Raw genomic sequence first — 20,604 nt, forward strand, 5'->3', positions numbered from 1 at the left:
ATAGGTAGAAAGGTTAGGGGTAGAGGGTGGGAAATTGGAGTTGAGGCCGAAATGAGATCAGCAATGAATGGCGGGGCAGGCTCGAGGGGCTGAATTGCCTACTCCTGCTCCTAGTTCTTATGTTCTTATGTTAATTGGTTAATGAAGACTCTACTTGCTTCCTGATGGTCATTAGAGTTATTACAGCTCAGATGGAGGCCATTCAGCCTATTGAGTTGTGTGGGAAGTCACTGTGGTGTGAGGATTGACATGTAGGGTATTCAATGGCTGGAGTGTTAGGTAGGAGGATATGTAAATCTCCAGCAATACATCCAACCAGGGCTTGCGATCCTAATCGTTGAATCTGATCATGTTCCCCAGAAGTGTGTGATCAATTAACAAAAATTTAAATGAAGTTTTCCCGACCATATTTAATCCTACACTTTGAAACACTGCTAACTTCCTTTGCTAACCAAGTGTTGACCTGCTTGAAGACAGAATAGTAACACGTGTTGAGTCATCATTCTTGGCTGTTGAGGACTGGGAGATGCAGTAACTTTTATTTTTGTCGTGTTTTATCCTAGGCCGCCTTTGCATGAAAACCTTATGACAGCGCTTTGCATTCTGGTCTCCGTTCAGCTGAACATCGCCTGAGGGATCATTGTGCACTGTTGACTTGCCGGCCTCTTGCCATCCCCTAAGAGATTGGTTGTCTGCCTGTGCATTTAAATTGCAGGCCCACTTCACAGCCAGACCACCATGTTCCACCGACTCACCAGCCTTTTCTATGGGGAAACAGAGGAGGTCTGCACCCAGGGTCCTGATCCTAGTTTGACTGAAAAGGAGGATGACGGCTGGCTAATTGTTGACTTTCCAGGTAAGTTTGAAGCTCACTAAATTTCTTCCTCTACAAGTGTGGTCACTCGTTTTATGCCAACCATATGGCCTTGTTAGAAGTCTCTGTTTGTAAATGAATTCTGAAGTTGTTCCAAATAGTAGAGACCAATGTATACCAATGTAAATAGAACACTTCGTTTTTCTAATTCCAAATCAATACTTTCAATAGAAAAGCCTGACATCAAAAACTGTTTAGTACTAACTGTGAAGTTTTAGATGAATCCTCAAAATGTCACCACTACTACTTTAATCAGGTCTGTGGTAATAATAGCATGAATTTTTTTTTAGGAAGATGTGAGAAGGTGCTATATAAATGCAAGGCATTTTTTTTTTAAAAAAAAATCATGCGTTCAGGTACAGGATATCTCTGGTACAATACCTTCAGGGCTGCCTGTGCCTCAGCAACCACTTTTTACACTTTTGTTATGTAAAATAAAATTAAAAACAAAATGCTGGAAATATTCAGCAGGTCAGGCATCTGTGGAGAGAGAAAAATTGAATTAAAGCCTCAGGTTGATGACATTACATCAGAATTGTCCTGAAGTATTAACTCTGCTCCATTCACAGTCCCTGCCTGAACTGCTAAGTATTTTAAGCAGTTTCTGTTTTTATTTCAGATTTTCAGCATCTGCAGTATTTTGCTTTGGTGATTTTTTTTTCTCTCTCTTGTCACTTCTTGTTTTATATGTTGGACCAAGTGCACAAAAAATCCTAGATCTTGTTAACACTATGATCTGATGATATTTGAATTGTTTTTTTAAAACTTTCCTTTAATTACCACCTATATTTTGCCTGGAGTCTTGTGGTGCAGTAGGCAGCACCTCTGCCTCTGAGTCAGAAGCTCCGGGTTCGAGCCCCACCCCAGCACTTAATGGCCAAGGAAGGCGCATTCATAATGCGGCCAAACAGGTTGAGGATCAACCTGCAAATCCGTCCAACACACCAATAGCAGGCAGTAAGAGTGGGAGCGATTCCTGGTGAGCCATGTGATGGAAAGAACGTTGGAACCTCTACAATCACTATCCATGGCTCCAGACTACAGCATATGCAGGTGAAAATACACATTGCTGCAGTAACTCTGACACCCTGAGTGAGCTGTAACACACTTTGCCTACTCAAAGTAACTGCACTCACTGACGTAAGTTGGCAGCCCCGGTTCCCAACTTAACAGTGGAGTTCGCATTCCTTAGTAAATTAGTAAAGTGATCATGGGGAGAGGTTGAGTCCTAGTTTGCAAGTTTTTCATACCAATGCAACAACTGGCTATTCCCTCAGTCCACTGCAGCCATATTGTTTGTCAGGCAAACCTAATGGAGTTGTAGTTGCATCAGTCATGAAAGAGCTACCTTGAACTGCACCAGGTATAGGACTGGGAAAGGGGAACAAATCTGAGTTAGATTATAGCATGGACCACTTCCATTTTCTGTTCTCTTCAGTTCCTTTCTCGTCTTCACTTCTCTTCAGGACCCAAGACCAATTTGCTTTTTCTTTGCGACATCAGTATCAACATCAGTCTGATGTCAACTTTTCAAATGAAACAGAGTTTCAGTATTATACCATTTTTAACACTAGTTTGTCTTATCTTGCATTTCCAGCCATTCTTGATTTGTGTAGCAGTGAGCAGGCACATGTTAGACTCTGGGTGCAAATGACCTGACTTGGTCGTGTTGGGGGAGGAAGCCTTCAACTGGTTTGGAAATTGGACCTATGTTTTTTGTTGTGAAACTGGTTGGGGATACGTTGCTAGTAATGATTGATTTGAGTGGCCTAGCAATGAGGAGACCTGACTGGAGTCTCTCTGATGAGAAGCGTTTTGATATTGGCCCGATAAGGGTCATTGCATAAATCATTCCACTGTAACTGTTAAAACCCAATTTTTATTTTTAGTTCACCCATCTGGCAGTTAGCTATCTTTAAACATATTTAAAATAGCTCATTATAATCCAAGGTAAATTGGCGCTGGAGCGGGTAGAAGGAACAGAACGCTTTTGTAATGTCACCCAACAGTGATCACATCTTGAGTACGTGTTAAGAAAAAAAATCCATTCAAACCATTTAATTTGCTGAGGAAAAGTTCTACCAAGTTTCTCTCAAAGGTAAAATGAACAGAAATGTGCCCTGTATAACCAAGATCATATTTTATTCATCCTTTGTGGCCTTCCTTAGTTTCACTGTCTTGGGAATTGCATTCTACAGAATGCTTATCTCTGTTTATTTTGATAAACCGCAATGCAAAGCCTGTGGTCATCAACAAAGCAGGAGTTTTCAACCTATAGGTCATATAGTTTCAGTAAATGGCTTCCACTAACACTAAACATTATCTGCAAGCTTGTCAGCATAAGCTGGGATGCAAAAACCACTGTCCTTCGTACTTTTGCCGTAGCTCTGGTCTTCTCGACGGCAGAGCACTGTGCGCTGGTTGTCACAACAAACCCATTGACGCACAACTTCAGCCAGTGATGAGGATAATCTCTGGAACTCCGAAGCTCGATTCCAGTTCAGTGGTTACCGGTCCTCTCAAATATTGCCCCTCCCTTTGTTCGACGGAACGCAGAAATGTACAGAGAAATAACTCTTGTCAGCAGCAACTTGGTCCTCCCCATCCACAGAGGCCTTCAAGACCACCCAGCTCGCCGCATGGCTTTACCAAACCCCCTCTGGACATGAATTGAACATCTCCATCTCCATGACACTGAATCCCGAAGGAAAGTACAGACAGAAAACACCCTCCCAAATAAACACATGTCCCCAACCCAACATCTCAACCCAACAACCAGGCTTCAATCTCCCCTGGAGCATGTGGGAAACCCTCAACAGAATATGGACTGGACATGGCCGATGTGGCCACCTGATGTACAAATGGCACCTCCAAAACCTCACCTGGCTGCAACCGTGGAAACCCTGTCCAAACCATGGAGCACATAATAACATCTTGCCTTCCCCACCGCCCCGACTCCTGTTTGAGGGCATCATCCTGAAGTTATACTTGCTCTCCAGTAAGGCATTGAACTGGTTAGGGAACTTGACATTAAACTGTGACGACAGGTCTGCTCCTAAAGCCATGCAAGAGAAGACAACGACGAACACTGGAGTGAAGATTAGTCCATGTTGTGTCAGCTTTATAAACAGGAAATAAAGGCCCCAAAAATACCAAATTTGTGGGGCTATGTTCCACAGCCCAATGACTACTGAACTACCTCTGACCAATTTTTCACGCATCCTTGGTGACTTTTAAGAAAAGACAATAGGCCTTGCATTAATATATGCCAGGGACCCACACCTGTTTTAGGATCCCTAAGCAAATTTGACTGCCCTGACAAGCCAGGCTGGCTTCATTCAGGTTTTCCTGCTTTGGTGGCAGCTGCTAGGCAGCGATCAAACAGATGAGTTTTGTATTTTTTTTAAAAAAAGGTTCCATACACACCACTCTGCTCCTGACCTCAATACAGCCTTAGTCCAAACATGGATAAAACAGTTGAACTCCAGAGGGTGAGGTGAGAGTGACTGCCCTTGACATCAGTGCAACATTTGACCAAGTGTGGCATTAAAGAGTCCTAGCAAAACTAGAGTCAATGGGAATTGGGGGAAAACTCTCCACTGTTTGTTTGGAGTCCTATCTAGCATAAAGGAAGATGTTTGTGGTTGTTGGAGGTCTATCCTCTCTTTCCCAGAACATCACTGCAGGGTAGTGTCCTAGGGCCAATTATCTTCAGCTGCTTCATCAATGACCCTCCATCATAAGATCAGAAGTGGGGATGTTCGCTGATGATTACAGTGTTCACAACTACTTGTGATTCCTTGGATACTGAAGCAGTCTGTGTCCATGTGCAGCAAGACCTGGACAACGTTCAGATTTGGGCTGATAAGTGGCAAGTTACATTCACGCCATACAAGTGCTGGGCAATGACCAACTCCAATAAGAGAGAATCCAACCCTCTCCCCTTGACATTCAATAGCATTACCATTGCTGACTCCCTCACTATCAACATTCTGAGGGCTACCGTTGACCATAACTGAACTGGACCAGCCAGAAAATACTGTGGCTACAAGAGCAGGTCAGAGGCTAGGAATTCTGCTGCGAATAATTCACCTCCTGACTCCCCAAAGCGTGTCCACCATCTACAAGGCAGAAGTCAGGAGTGTGATGGAATACTGTCCACTTGCCTGGATGAGTGCAACTTCAACAACACTCATGAAGCTTGATATCACCTGGGGAAAAAGGAGCCCACTTGATTTGGCACCCCATCCACCATATTCAACATTCACTCCCTCCACCACCAACGCAGAGTAGCAGCAGTGTGTACCATCTACAAGATGTACTGCAGCAACTCACCAAGGCTCCTTCGCCAGCACCTTCATTGCTTCTAAACCAGTGACCTCTACCACCAAGAAGGATAAGGGCTGCAGATAGATGGAAATACCACCACCTGCAAGTTCTCCTCCGAGCCACACACCATCCTGACTTGGAACTATATCGCCGTCCCTTTTACTGTCGCTGGGTCAAAATCCTGGAATTCCTCCCTAACAGCAGTGTGGGTGTGCCTACACTACATGGACTGCAGCAGTTCAAGAAGGGAGCTCACCAGTGCTTTTTTCGAGGGCAATTAGGGATGGCAATAAATGCTGGCCCAGCCAGCGGTGGCCACATCCCATGAAAGAACAAAATAAACTACTGAGGGCTGCTATCAGTCTGTGATTGGCCCTCCCCTCTTGTCCCCTTTTCCCCACTTGACCCCAACCTGACTCCCTCTCCTTTCTCTGAAGGTGTAACGGGCGCTGGCATTCTACTTAAAGTATCCAAATAAGGTCTGAGACTCCATTTGGGATTACCCTCTGGCTTTCCGGACTGGGTGCTCCATTGGTCTTACATCTGAAAAGAGGCCAGAAGCATTTTGTACCCCCTGAGACCACTAGATTATCCGTGCCTCCATAAAACCTCTGCTTCCCATTGCCTGAAAATAAGAGAAAAAGAAGGAATGGCAAATATACACAAGTGCAATGTGAGCCCATTTCTATCTTTTTTTGCCTAGATATGTAAACTTCTGAAAGGGGAGGGGAGAACTTCCATAAAAGCACAATTTTTTTTTAAAAAGCCACTGAGTCAGGTCTCAAATTGAGGGACACGTCGTTAGCTTGTTGAAGCCTCCGTGTGATGTGAGATAATGAAACACCGGTCATTGCGACTAATTACATGGTGTCAGTAATGGTTTCTTTGTCAATTTTTAGATGAAATTCAGTCAACAAATCAGAAGTTGATGTTCTATCCCATTTCTACATATCACGTGCCTTCAAAACGAGTTATTTACAAATCTCAATGCCAAGTCTTTTCACCTGGTACAAACATAAAGCCAGAAGTCATTTTTCTGCTGGTGAATGTGTGTTTCAAGGCGTAAGGATTTCTTTGGGTAATAAAGTTTACTGTAATTGGTAATGATCTATGTTAACTCCTGGTTAAGGAACGCCTCTTATTTTAAAAATTCTCACCCTTGTTTTCAAATCCGCCCATGACCTTGCCCCTCCTTACCTCTCCAATCTTCTTCAGCCCCACAACCCTCTGAGATATCTGCGCTCCTCTAATTCTGGCCTCTTGTGCATCCCGGATTTATAATTGTTCCACCACTGTGGTTGTGCCTTCAGCTGCCTAGGCCCCAAGCTCTGGAATTCTCTCCCTAAATCTCGCAGTCTCTCTACCTCTCTCTCCCATTTTTAAGATGTTCCTTAAAACCCACCTCTTTGAGACTAAGAGTTTGGTCAGCTGCCCTAATATGTAGCTTGATGCTAGTTTACTTTACAATGCCTTGGGATGTTTTATTGGGTTAAAGATGCTATTGTTAAGTACCCTATTAACTTCAAAGAGACTTTCTAAACCCAAAAACAGATGGTGGGGTATGGCCAATGTGCTGGGCGAGTTTATATTTATATTTTTTATCTCTGAGTTTATATCCATGTTGGTTTAGTAGATAACATGGAGGGCCCTTATATCCATGCTTAGTAAAAACAAACACACTGGGCTGAAGCAGACCTTCCAGTTTGTCCCTGCTCAGTATCACCAGTGGTAATGGCATCATTATTTATCTTACGGATTCTTAAATGTTTTTCCCCTCTTGTCCTGGGGCTGAAATCAGGAATTTGTGATATGTGGGGAATTGTAAATGTGAGATATCACAGCTTTTTATCAGTGCACTGCCTCTTTAAACTTGCCATTCCGATTAGGCATTCCTGCATTGTTGTTTTTCTTCTAGCTTCAGAACAAACTGTTTGGAACAATCTGCAACTGTCCCTAAGGTCATTAGTATGCATTCCTAATGTCACTTGTTGAGGTCATTTTTTTCCAGCTGCAAGTTAGCTGGCAGGAATACTGCACAGCCCCTCAAAATATAAAATCATACAGTACAGAAGGAGATCTTTTGCCCCATTGTGCCTGTACCAACTTCTAAAAGAGCTACTAATTAGTCCTACTTCCCTGTTCTTTTCCCATAACCCAGCAATTAATTTCCTTTCTCTCCCCCGCTTCCCCCACCCCAGGTGTTTATCCAGAATAACCTTACGAATGTGGAGATTTATCTGTTCGTGTCAAGTCAAAAAGCCAGTTTGGATTCGCAGATGGGACATTAAACTCCCATAACAAATACCTGCCTCTCCTGGATATTGACGATCCAATGGGTGGAATTTTATGGCCCCTCTCACCAAAATCAATGGAGTTTTGAATGGCTCATTGCATTTTACAGCCCACCCCTGCTTTGACAGGCCTGTAAAATTCCACCCTTTATGTGCATTTGCACAGCAGGCATGAAAGCTCCTGGTGCCCTGGCTCTATTCCCTCAAACCAAAGGTCATTAGTTAGTCATTGATGTGTGTAGGATCTTACTGTCTAAGTAAATGGTTGGCGAATATATATGTTACTGCACTTCAAAATAACTTGTTGTTGAATGCACAAGCCAAAATAGGGGGTTAGTATTGGATACTGTTGGGTGCAAACCAGCTGGAATCATGTGGTTGATGAACCAATTTGGCGTAAATAAGCCTGTGACAAATTTGCCAAGGAACCTTTTTTCTCATCTAAATTTGTGAGAATAAACACCTTGGAACTTAATACTCTCCTTAATCGTGGCTCTAAATAATTCTACATGTCCAGAAATGCTCATTGTGTGGTCTGACCAGGGTTTTGTACAATTGCCTCAGCGTACCTAGGAACCAGACAAGTATATTGTTGTGTTAAAAACAAAATACTGCGGATGCTGGAAATTGTGTGTTGGGTTAGAGTAGTTCCAATAACTCCTGAAGACTCTTAGCTGCAAACACTAACTTTATTACAACATATTTACAGTTATGAGAACACTCCCTTACACTAGTTTCTTTCCAGGTTGCTTTCTCCTAGAGATTCTCAGATCACATGGGTGTATGTCACTTCCTTCCATGACGTCGGAGATTATTACAGTTAACCCTTTATGGGACATAGTCTAGCATACTCCATTATTCTACATCTCCCCCAAGTCTCTGATTAGACTTCAACATTCTCTGACGTTCCTAGAAGCCCAACGTCTCAGTCTCCTAGTCATTCTGAACATTTCAGTGATTTGAAGTCTTGTAGGAAATATAGCCTCTTTTGCTCTCTTGGGTAAATGTTTTTTTTTCTCTCTCTGTGGTGTCGTCTTGTTCTCTTCTCTCTCTCTCCTGTGTTTTTTTTTGAGATTCTCAACTTCTGTTACACTGATAAGCATTGTGGTGTCTTTACTAACCTACCGTACATCGTTCCCCTCTCATTTGAACGGAATAAGGCATTCTCATTCTGCTGTTGGTCTTTTGGATGCTGTTAAACAGAATTCAAACTAGCAGATAGTTTGGGATCACCTGCTTCAGTGTCATCTTTCCTTCTTGATGATTACAACCTCTCCAGTCTCTGATTTTCACTCTGTTGCTCAACTTCAATCAAAATTCTTCTGTTTCTTCTTACTGTGCCCTGTTTCGTCTGGAAAATGTAAGATCTCGAGTGTGGTGACTTCTCCAAATCTCGACTGATCTCTGATCCAAACCTGTTCTTCCTGTCAAAGATCTGATAATGTTCCTTCTCTGTGACAACTATCATTTGTGACGTTTCATCTGTATACTTCGGTAAGTTGCCTCTCTTTCTCGTACTTTCCCTAAGTCAGTGTCCTTGACCTGTGGCATTAATATATGTGGAAAAGTAGGAATCTGTGTTCGCAACCTTCTTCCCATGAGTAACTCGCATGGAGCCAATCCATTCTGCAAGGGTGGGGATCTATAACTTGAGCGCTAATTGAAAATCCTCATTCTTTTTCAGAAATGGCTTTACAGTTCTGATACCCCTCTCAGCTTCTTCAGGAAACCTCGGTGAACTTGTTGTGTGAACAAATCCAAATAATGCTGTAAACTCTTGGAACTCTTTGGCAGTTGTGGACTGCTATCCGATACCACAATATCAGAAATCCCATGGATTGCAAAAATTTCTTTCAGTTACATTATCACTGCTTCTGATGTGTGACCATGTAACTGTTCCACTTCAATCCACCTTGAGTAGTAATCTGCTACTATTTTGAACATTGTCCCTTTACGCTCGAATAAATCCATTCTGAGGTGTTCCAATGGCCCTGTAGGAAAAGATGATGACTGTCTGTGAATTGAACATGCGATACATCAGGATATCTATCATTTCTTCCAGTGACTTCGAGGGACCCGGCCACCAAACCAAATACCGTGCTCTGAGTCTGTACTCGGTCATGCCTAAATGACCTTGATGTAGGTGTTTGTAAGATTTCAAGTCTCAATGCTCTTGGGGTTGCTATCCTCTCATCGTATACCAGTAAATCATAGACCACTGTCAGATGTGCTCACTGCTCAAAATATGGTCTCAACATAGGACTATGTGGTGTATATATGTTGGCCATCCACTAATGCAAAATTCTCCTGATCTGCTTACATTCCTCATCTGATTTCTGAGCCTCTTTGATTTCACTCAATCTTTGTGTCACTGCCAATAATGTATGGACTGTCATTATAGCAAACTCCTCCACAAATTCAATATTGCATTGTTTTTTTTTCTGGATTCTCTGTTTCAAAGCATGATGATGCCTCTGCTGTGCTCTGTTTCCGTTGAACATGTACCATATGAGCATCAAACATCATCAATCTTCATTTAAACGATTGAACTCTTGATGGCATCGCTGCAAGCTCTTTCGGACTCAACAGTGTGACTGAAGGTTTATGATCTGTTTCTATTATAATGTGAAAACCTAAGATGTAGTCAGCAAATTTCTCGCATGCCCACGTGGCTGCTAATACTTCCTTTTGGATTACTGCGTATCTCTTTGTGTCTGTTAATGAACGTGATACGTAATAGACTGGTCTGCATTTCCCATCTCTTTGTACCTGAAAAAGTACTGCGCCCAATCTTGTAGAGGATGAGTCTGCTGCTGCTATTGTAGATAACTCTGGGTCATAATGTGCGAATATCTCTGATAACATCAACCTCTCCGTTTTTTGAATGATTTCTGACATGATTCTTTCCAACACCATTCATTGCTTGGGGTAACAATTGGCATGGTGGCTTCTTGAGCTCTAGGTTTTTAAAGACATTTTGCCACTTGATTCATGACCCTTTGTAACTCCGTGATGTTCCTTGGAGCTGGAAATTCTGTGACGGCTCTGGTCTTCAGTGGATCAAACTTTATTCCTGTTGCACTCACTATGTGACCGGGAAACCTGGTTGTTGGCTGTGAAATCTCACACTTCTTGTTGAGTGTCAATCCTGCCTTGTGTAGTCTTCTCAGCACTGCTCTCACTCCCATGTCATGCTCAACTTGAGTGGACCCACGTATCAACAGGGCATCCATGTGACAAACAGCTCCATGTAAGCCTTCTAAAAGATTTGACATTGTTTGTTGAAGGATCTGTGGTGCTGATGTTATTCCAAAGGGTAAGCTGTTCAAAGAGAATCTTCCAAATGGTGTTGTGAAAGCTGAGAGAAGCTTGGACTCCTCTTCTAGAGGTATTTGCCAGAGTCTGCTGTCAGCATCTAATTTGGGGAATATTGTGCTCTTCCCTAATTTAGCTAAATTGTCATCGACTGATGCCATTGGATGGACTTCTCTTTCCACAACTTTTGAGTTGTGAGATTGACACACATTGTTACGGAACCGTTTGGCTTCAGACCATCCCTGAGCACCAACTCGTTGGCTCTTTTACAGGTGAAATGACTCCTTGTCTTACCACTGAGTCAATCTGTTGCTTTACCTTTGGAAGTAAAGGGTGTAGAACCTTTCCGGGCATATATAAGCTTCTGAACTTAGTGTTATACGATATCCTGTTTTTATCCCTCCAAATCCTGTAAACAACTTTGGGAATTTTGCTCACCCACTTGCCTTACACACTCACCTTCTCTCCATTTTGACATATGGCAGCTAGTGCTGTAAAAGGGGGCATGGCTTAGCTTCCCTGACACTCCTGCATTACAAAGGAGGACTCTGCGCTTCACATTTCTGAGGTGGCCCTGGTTCAGAAGTCCAGGCGGAGCTCCAGCAAGGTAAGTAAATAGGAGCGGAGTGGCACTCCAGTGATTACCACTCCTTGGAAGATCCATATTTACAGTTGTGAGAACACTCACTCACACTAGCTTCTTTCCAGGCTGCTTTCTCCTGGACACACAGATCACATGAGTATATGTCACTTCCTTATGACATCACAGACTATTAACGCTAATTAACCCTTTATGGGACTCCATTATACCACTACAGGGCATATATTTATAATATTTCAATTGGAGAACTTAATCAAAGCTAGCGCAATCTGTTGGAGTGTAGTAAAGCACCACTATTGGGGACAGTTTTTTTTGCCTGGGATCAGGAAATTGGTCCTCCATAGCTAGTGAAGTATCGGGAATAAAAACAGAGAAAATGCTGGAAACTCAGGTCTGGCAGCATCTGTGGAGAGAGAAACAGAGTCACCGTTTCGAGTCAAATGACTCTTCTCTGGAACGGAGTATCAGAAATGTCTGGTTATTAGGTTTCTCTGGTTTTGAATCTCAAGTCCATGAGCCTCATTTAACATACTTCAACTTAAGGGGCTAGAATGACATGATGAAGATGGGATGGTGAAGGTTGCTGTGTTCCAGGTGTTCATTCAAGCAGAAATTGTAATGTGATTTCAAAAGCAATTTTGGGTAGCAACCCAATTAAAAAATAGAGCCAGCAGCAAACTGCAATATTTCAAAGTGAATACGAGAGTCATTGGTCTCCTGTGCCACAATTACACTTTCGGCCCATTTGAGTCCATGCCAGCTCTCTGTAGAGCAATCCAGTCAGTTCCATTCCCCTGCGCTGTTGCTGTAGCCCTGAGAGTTTATTTCCTTCAAGTGTCCATTCAATTCATTTTTCAAACCATTGATCATCTACCTACCCACATTTGAGTTCAGACCATTACCACTTGCATTTTAAGTAATTAGGAAAGTTAATAGAATGTTATCACTTATTTTGAGGGGAATTCAATATAAAAGTAGGGAGGCTATCCTTCAGTTGTACAGGGTACTGGTGAGACCACATATGGAGTACTGTGTACAGTATTGGTCTCCTTATTTAGGGAAGGATGCATTAGAAGCAGTTCAGAGTAGGTTACTAGACTAATCCTGGAATGGGTGGGTTGTCTTACGAGGAAAGGCTGGACAGGTTAGGTTTGTATCCACTGGAATTTAGAAGAGTAAAAGGCGACTTAATTGAAACCTTTAAGATCCCAAGGGGTCTTGACAGGGTGGATGTGGAGAGGATGTTTCCTCTTGTGGGAGAATCTAGAACTAGGGGGTCACAGATTTAAAAATAGGGGGTCTCTCATTTAATACAGAGATGAGGAGAATTTTCTTTCTGAGGATTGAGCATCTTTGGAGCTCTCTTCCTCAAATGGCAGTGGAAGCAGAGTCTTAGAATCTATCTACCTCTGACTTAAAAATATTCAAACAAGTGGGTGAAAGGTTATCGGGGGATAGGCGGGAGGTTAGAATCCAGTCAGCCATGACCTTATTGAATGGCAGAGCAGGCTCGAGGGGCCAAGTGGCCTACTCCTGCTCCATATTTGTATGTTAAAAAGGTTTGCCTTATATCCCCCCTGCATCTCTTGCCAAAAAGAATTAAAAGGTACACAAAATATTCTTCAAAAGATTCGAACCCCACCCAGGGTGACTTACTCTTATGAATTAAAATAAGGGACACTGGGAACAGGAGTGGGGGAGGGGGTAAGTGAAGGGGTTTGGTGGGGGGTGGGTGCATTGCTGGTTATCATAAGAATGGATTGGTGGTGCTGGTAAGCACGAGAGCATGGTTTGGGGAAGGGTTGTTTCTAATGATTATAAGATTGAGGAGGAGTGGGTTTAAAGCAACCAAAACTTTTATGACTTGTGGAATCTCAACATTGTCATCTCTCGGTTGGTCGGCTCTCGGACTTGCAGTCCCACTCAAAACACTGACCCGAGATTCCCAGGCTCAGTCTTCCATGTGCTGTCCTAGAAATACGGGACTAAAGGCATCCCTTAAGGAATGCAAGACAAACAGTCAAAATAAGGGACAATCCCTTAAAATACGGGACAGTTGGTCACCAAGCCTCCACCTGACGTTGACTTCTGGTTTAACTGATTTGAGAAAATGGCACATCCTCCTTTTCTCTTGGCCAGTGACACCGCAAGGTCACTTCTGCTATGGATAGTAACAGGATTAAGAGCTGGTTATATTTTTATGTGAAGCGGAACATGAGCCAAGGGGAAATGTCATCTCAGCTTTATCTGGAAGACCTTTTACATCTTTCCATGGAGATTATTTGCATAAATCCCTCCCTCCCTCCCTGAACAGTCTCTTCCTTTCTGTTCTGTTTTTAAAAAAAATTAACATAAAGCTAGTTTCCATGACAGTGACCATGAAACTATCATCGATTTGTTTTTGTTTTTTAAAAAAAAAAACTCCATTGGTTCACTATTGCCCTTTTAGGGAAGGAAATCTGCCATCTTTACCTGGTCTGGCCTACGTGTGATTCCAGACCCACAGCAATGTGGTTGACTGTTAACTGCCCTCTGAAATGGCCTAGCAAGCCACTCAATTGAAGGACAATTAGGAATGGGAAACAAATGCTGGCCTTGTCAGTGATATCCACATTCGGTGAAAGAATAAAAAAAAAATACAGGATCTGCATATTTTACATTTTGTTTACAAAACTTCTCAGTCCAGTTCTAAGTTTTTTGGTCTTGTGTGGCAACTCTGGGACAAATTTAGGTTTACGATAGAAGATTTCTTACATTAACACTGGTTTGAGGGAGTTAAACTAAAAACAGCATGAATGCAAAATGTTGCAGTGATCTCATCATTTTAACCATTTTTGGTTTACCCACCACTGCCCCCCCCCCCCCGCCCCCCATTTGTGGGCTCGTTGACTGATCCCACATGGTGCACTCCCCATCTCGCCAACATGTGCTGTTCAAAGACTGGGGAGAATAAAACGTGCTGGGGTACATCATAATGGGCTTCATATACAGATACGGTGTCAAGGAGTAAGGCAATCCTGGTTTTACTGCTATATTTCTTCATAAATCCAATTCTCATCCCTCCCCACCCTGTGACTTTCACCACCTAGAAGGACTGGGCAGCAGGCATCGTTTGTGGGAACACTATCACCTCCAGGTCACACATCATTCTGACTGGGACATGTATCATATATCAAGGCTGGGTCAAAATCCTGGAACCCCTTACCTAACAGCACTGTGGGAGCACCTTCACCACAGGCACTGCAGCAGCAGTTGATGGTGGCAGCCCAACACTACCCACCCTCTTAAGGGCAATTAAGGATGGGCAATAAATGCTGAACACAAGAACGTAAGCTACGAGCAGGCCATTTGGCCACTCGAGCCTGCTCTGCCATTTGATAAGATCATGGCTGATCCAATTGTGGCCTCCACGCCATTTTCCCGTCTGTCCCCCATAACCATTGTCTCCTCATTGACCAAAAATCTGTCTCAATCAGCCTTGAATATATTCAATGATCCAGCCTCCACAGCTCTCTGAGGAAGAGAACTCCACAGAATAACAGGAACAATTTCTCCTCAGCTCAGCCTTAAATGGGGGACCCCTCATTTTTAAACTGTGTCCCCTAGTTCTAGACCACCCCCCCCACAAGGAGAAACATCCTCTCAGCATCCGCCCTGTCAAGTCCCCTCAGGATTTTAAATGTCTCAATAAGATCTGAACTTGCTATTGATCCCCATATTTCAGGAATGATGAGTATTGTTTATGCCTATGCAGCAGTAACCAGGAAAAGGATTGATGCATGTGTTCCTCACTTGGGTTCAAAAATGTTTTTTTTTCCCTTCTCCTAAGTAATGCGTGCACCCTGGAATAATGATGGTTGGCAGCATATGGAGCAGCATCACATTAGTCAGAGAACCTGCTTTGAGTAGGTTGGGAGCAAAATTAATTATTTCCAAAACATTAGCCTTCTGAATGGTTATTTATACCAGAAGAAAGATGAGATGGTCTTTTTTTTTTAAAAGTGTAGTATTGTTATGTAAGAATGAGTAAGCAAAATTAATATGAATTCTTCATAACAGCTTGGTCTGAATTTCCTCTTAACAGGAGGAAATTGTAAGGAGTAACCTGTAAATTGTGCAAATTAAGGGTAAAAATAAACAGATGGACATTCGTTATTTGACCCCACATAAGAGACACTTATTGACACTGGAGTGGGGAGTAGGGTGAGGAGCTAAATACTTGTAATGTTTGACTTTGTGAATAAATCTGAGTAAAGAATTGACTTCTGATCTCCATCAAATGGCTGTTAGAAGTTTAACATAATGTTTCTCTGTAATTAACGACTCCTAACAATCATGGCAACATGTGGCTTTGAAGTGTGCGTTTTTGAGGAATGTGGACCATTAATTATGGAGAAACATAGAACACAAGTCGAGGGGAACCGCACCAGCTTCTTTTTTGATTTGGAATTTTGCATTGATCTAGAGAAAAAAAGACAATTTGAAATTTGACTAAATAGTTTGTAAATTTAAAGCATATTAACTTTGTACAGGAGAGTTAACGTTTTCGTTTTTTGCTTTAATGGCGTTTTACGCTCTTTAGTGAGTGAGATTCACTAGAATTGGGGGAAGGTGGGGGAATAGAAATTTTTCCCAGGTGATTCATGCACATCCAGGTTGATTTGCTTTTTTTTTTGTTCTTGAGTTTGACCCCCATTCTCAGCTCAGTTCAGTTTCTCTGGCGAGCAAGCAGGATCTCAACATTGTTTCCCTTTTGTCCCCTCCCTCCCAAAATAACCTTGCGCTGCACTTAAAAAAAATGAGGGTTGTGCCTCCTTGTCAAGGCCATGTAAAAAAAACCCTACCTTGCTACAAATGGAAAATTGCTCTTTAGAGGAAATTGCTCTTTAGCAACTTGCTCTTAAGGAGGACCAACGTGTAAACTTTTGAAAATGCTGGACTAGGCCTGTCATTCTGAGAAAATGACTAATCAGTCTCTTTTTTTTGTTTTTTGTTTTCTCCACCCCCTCCCCTCTGTTCCCATCTACCCCCTTTCAATCTGATTCTTTTGATTTGATTATCTGTTAATTCTCACGCAAACTGTTATGACCACTGTTCATGTCACTGGATGGTCGCATGTACCTCTCACCCACACACCCCAAATTTAGATGATTGCACTACCCCCTCAAGCGAAGAAGCGGAGGTGAAGGCAAATGCTGCTGTGCCCAGCTCTTGCCTTTCCGATGAGTCCCCTCCATCAGCCTCTTCTTCTCTTGAGTCTCTCTGTCACTGTGGAAGCAGCTCTAGTCCTCCACAGTCTTTACCCTGCACTTTGGAAGAGAGTTGGTTTGTCACCCCTCCCCCCTGTTTTACTGCAGAAGGCCAGGATGAAGTCCAGGTGGAGAGCAGCCCCTTGGAGAACCTGCTCATTGAGCACCCGAGCATGTCCGTCTATGCTGCCGGCAATACCAATATCAGCACACTGGAAGAGGATGCCAGCGAGGAAATCAACGATGGGTAAGATATGGCAGGAGTGGAGGGGGGGGGGGGCAATTGGATGTGGTTGAGGGAACATCAATTCTCTTGTTTTCCCCCTCAGCGGAAAGTAACTGAATAACCCTCTTCATTGTCATTGAGAACTACAGTGAGCCTCTGAATTTAATCTATTGAGAGTCAATTCTGCATTGAGTTTATCGGCAACTTAACCTTATTGACATCCGGTTCTTTCCAGAGTTCTACCCATATTAGTAACTTCAACCATTTTAAATTTGACAAACCTAGTGTTAATTGTGCAGGCTCCCCAAGTCCAGCAAAGACACTAAACTGGGAGCTTCCTTTCTGCCGTGGTAACTTCACAGGAAGAGCAACTGAAACCCAATAGAGCAGGAACAGACCTGAGGAAATTTCTAGCCTAGTTGATGTAGGGCAGCTACATTCTGAAAGAATGGGAAAGGCGCAACTTAAATTCACAGGGAGGTTACCAGAGATGAGGGTTTACCACTTCTGAGAAGTTTATGCCTTATTTCCCCACTGAAACTGATAAGATGGGGGTGGACTTTAAGAATTTTGTGATAAGACATTCAAGATGAGGGGTTGTAATGAAATACATGGTGAGAGTTGTTTTCATTGGCTGAACATTTTCCAAGGAGAGGTTAAATTTCTTTTGAAGCAGAACTTTTTAAATCCTTGAGGGGGAAGTTAGTTGTTTGACAAGGGGGGAAAAAAATGTTTTTTTAACGTTTTGGGGAGTAAGAAAGTCACAATAGCTCGTGAAGAGGCAGATTTAATGGTCTAAATGGCTTTGTTGCTGTGCTGTAATATTCTAGTTTGGGGGGGGAAAAAAAAAATATATATATTCTTTATCCACTTTATAGAAATGCAACTCCGACCAGGATGGAAAGGTGGGCTGCTCCAGCTCCTGCAGCAGCTGTCGGCCGAGCTGGTCTCCTGGAGAAGGCGAGTCAGGTCCGCCGGATCCAGCGAGCGAAGCAGCGGGTCGACAAGCGCCAGCTGAGCCGTAACCGCCTTCAAAGGCAGAACCTAGCGAGGGAGTGTCGCTTCCATCGGACCAAGCACCACGGCAGCTTTGTTTACCAGCCGTGCCGGCGCCAGTACAACTACTAAAACCAACTCAGGGAAAACAGCGGAATAAGGAGGGGTCAGTTAGACGGCATTAACCATGAGTTGACACAAACTGTGCATCTTTGCCACACAGGGTTTTTTTTTAACTTAGCTGCCCTTCTGGCTCTAAGCGTAGCTTTTTAAAAATAAAAGTCGTTCCATGCTCCGACTAGGACACATCATTTGGGACCTTTTTCCTTTCCTTTCCTGTGTCTTCATGCTTAAGTCACTTTTTTTTTTAAGGAATGTTTAAATGAATTAGATCCTTTTGCTTTCCTTCCTATTTTAAGCCTCAGTTACATGTGTGGTCGGTATAGAGGCCATGGCGGTGCAGTTGCTTGCTTTAATAATTTAATGCATTCAGGAAAATTGTGCCAGTGGGGGGGAAGAAAAAAAGTAAAGCAAACAGCGAATTATCACTCTCTCAAGTTAACCCTATTTATTACAGCTTGCAGCAGTCAGCCATGTAGATACGATGGTTGGTTTGCAGACCAGATCCTAGACCACAAGGATGTTTATCGAAACCAAGCGGGTCAACCTTTTTCGGTGTTAAATCCATGTCACAAAACATCACGGGGGTTGGGGGGGTGGGTGGAGTGAATGAGTGCTGCTATCCTCACCAAGCATTTTATCAGTTTATAAAGAATTGTTTGATCAGGTCGCGGGGTACTTAGAATAGCATCAGCTTTTGATTTTCTCGCCAGGCAATTACTTTTCTAACAGCCGCTGAGTTCTTCAGGCTGTAATATCCCAGTGACAGTGCAGGTAAGGTTGCGTTTTATCTGCTGTTTACGATCCTCTCTGGCTGTGCTGCTAAACCCTCTTAATTTATTGCTGAATTGTTCATCCTGGTCGTCAACTCCTCCTCCTGTTGTTGGTCTTGTTGCCAACTCCACTCACTGACTTTGCTCTCAGCCTTGTTGCCATCGGTAACGTTGAGTCAAATCTGGTGGAAGGGATATCTTTCTTGGCCTGGGTTAGAGTTAGGCTTGACCTTGGGGTTGAGGTGACCTGACGGTGAGGGCTGTGACTTTGTTTTAGGGGTGCAGTTTTTTTTTTCACTGAAGGGGTTTAATTTTGACGGTGGAGAGTCTGGATTAAGTTAATTTGCCAGAGAGAGAGAGAGAGGTATTATTATGAGTGCCAATCCATTGTGTGATTGTATTTGATGCTTCACTTCCAGCCTTCTTGCTGCTCTGTCTTGCTGCTTAGAGTAAAAGATTGCAGACTTGGGTCCGAAACTTTTGGTTGGGTTAAAGTTACATGATCAAAAATAAGAGGGGGAGTGTAATTTACCCCTTCTTTTAAAAAAAAAAGTTCCTCTTTAATCAATATTTGGGAAAGCATTTCATCCATAAACTCATTTGCATATTCATATTTTCATAAATTTGAGGTGTGTATGTGTGTTCCTCCTGTCAGGAAATGCAGCAGAATCTTTACCATACTAAAAGTGATTCTTTAATGAAGAAAGAAGGCTAAAAAGTATTAGCTCCCTTTCTTTTATAAACTTAAAAAAAAAATCTCAATGAGCCAACTAATTTCTGATACAAAAACAGAATTACCTGGAAAAACTCAGCAGGTCTGGCAGCATCGGTGGAGAAGAAATCAGTTAACGTTTCGAGTCCTCACGACCCTTCGGCAGAACTCTTTTAGCTTTTTGTTTTTAACTAATTTCTGATGTCCCGGTAGGGTAGTGCAGTGCCTTTTTTTACTGGACCAGTAATCCACAGAGAGAGAGTGAGAGAGAGTTCAAATCCCAACGTAGCAGTTCAGGATTTTGAATTACTTCTTTAAAAAATAAAATAAAATTTGGAAATAAAAACTGTTACCAGTAAAAATGACCTTGAAACTGTCAGATTATCATTTTAAAACTCAACTAGTTTACTGAAGGGTCAGTTCTGCTGAAGGGTCATGAGGACTCGAAACGTCAACTCTTTTCTTCTCTGCCGATGCTGCCAGACCTGCTGAGTTTTTCCAGGTAATTCTGTTTTTGTTTTAGTTTACTAATGTCCTTTTATGGGAAGGAAGCCTGCTATCCTTACCTGGTATGGCCTATGTCTGATACGATCAATGATTTCAAAAGGCACTTAAGGGAAATAAATTTGCATGGCTACAGGGATAGGGTGGGGGGAATGAGACTGACTGACTGGATTGCTCTACAGAGAGCTGGCATGGACTAGATGGGCTGAATAGTGACCTGTGCTGTTATGACTTCATATATGACTCCAGTTTCACACTGAGACTCTTAACTGTCATCTGAAGTGGCCCAACCAAGCCAGGCTCAAAGTGAAATTCCAATTTGAAATCAAGAAGGTGATCCAGCATCAGCTTTGTAAGCCGATATGGATTAGACACTAAAATGCAGTCTTGCCAGTAATGCCCAAATCCTAAGAATTGATCTTTTTTAAAAAAAAGTATTTATACTGGAAAGGGACAACCATTATGATACTTGAGATTGTACTTTTTTCCTTTGTTTAAAAAAAGTAATAGGTTCTCAGTGGGACTAGTTTTGACTTACTCCTTCCCTAGGATGAAAACTCTAGGCATCCACATTTGAATTGTTTCCCAGTTTGAGGATCTTTTAATTGGGAGAA

The 20,604-nt window shown here is 42.6% G+C and overlaps 1 protein-coding gene across 7 annotated transcripts in view; it reads left to right on the top strand.

Moving 5' to 3' along the window:
- Positions 1-19,796, top strand: part of LOC144688427 (tumor protein p53-inducible nuclear protein 2-like) — a 37,962-nt gene extending 18,166 nt beyond the window's left edge. For 5 of the 7 annotated variants that reach the window (XM_078554937.1, XM_078554941.1, XM_078554943.1 and 2 more), the window contains exons 2-4: positions 564-856; positions 16,558-16,906; positions 17,764-19,796. In XM_078554937.1, coding sequence (XP_078411063.1) covers positions 739-856; positions 16,558-16,906; positions 17,764-18,013 — 717 coding nt within the window. In that variant the 5' untranslated portion in view covers positions 564-738 and the 3' untranslated portion in view covers positions 18,014-19,796. The remainder of the gene's footprint in view (positions 1-563; positions 857-16,557; positions 16,907-17,763) is intronic. The other 2 variants (XM_078554944.1, XM_078554945.1) reach the window with 2 other exon arrangements.
- Positions 19,797-20,604: the final 808 nt, after the last annotated feature.

This window comes from Cetorhinus maximus, chromosome 13 (assembly GCF_964194155.1).
Source record: "Cetorhinus maximus chromosome 13, sCetMax3.hap1.1, whole genome shotgun sequence".
In the NCBI taxonomy this organism is placed as follows: Eukaryota; Metazoa; Chordata; class Chondrichthyes; order Lamniformes; family Cetorhinidae; genus Cetorhinus; species Cetorhinus maximus.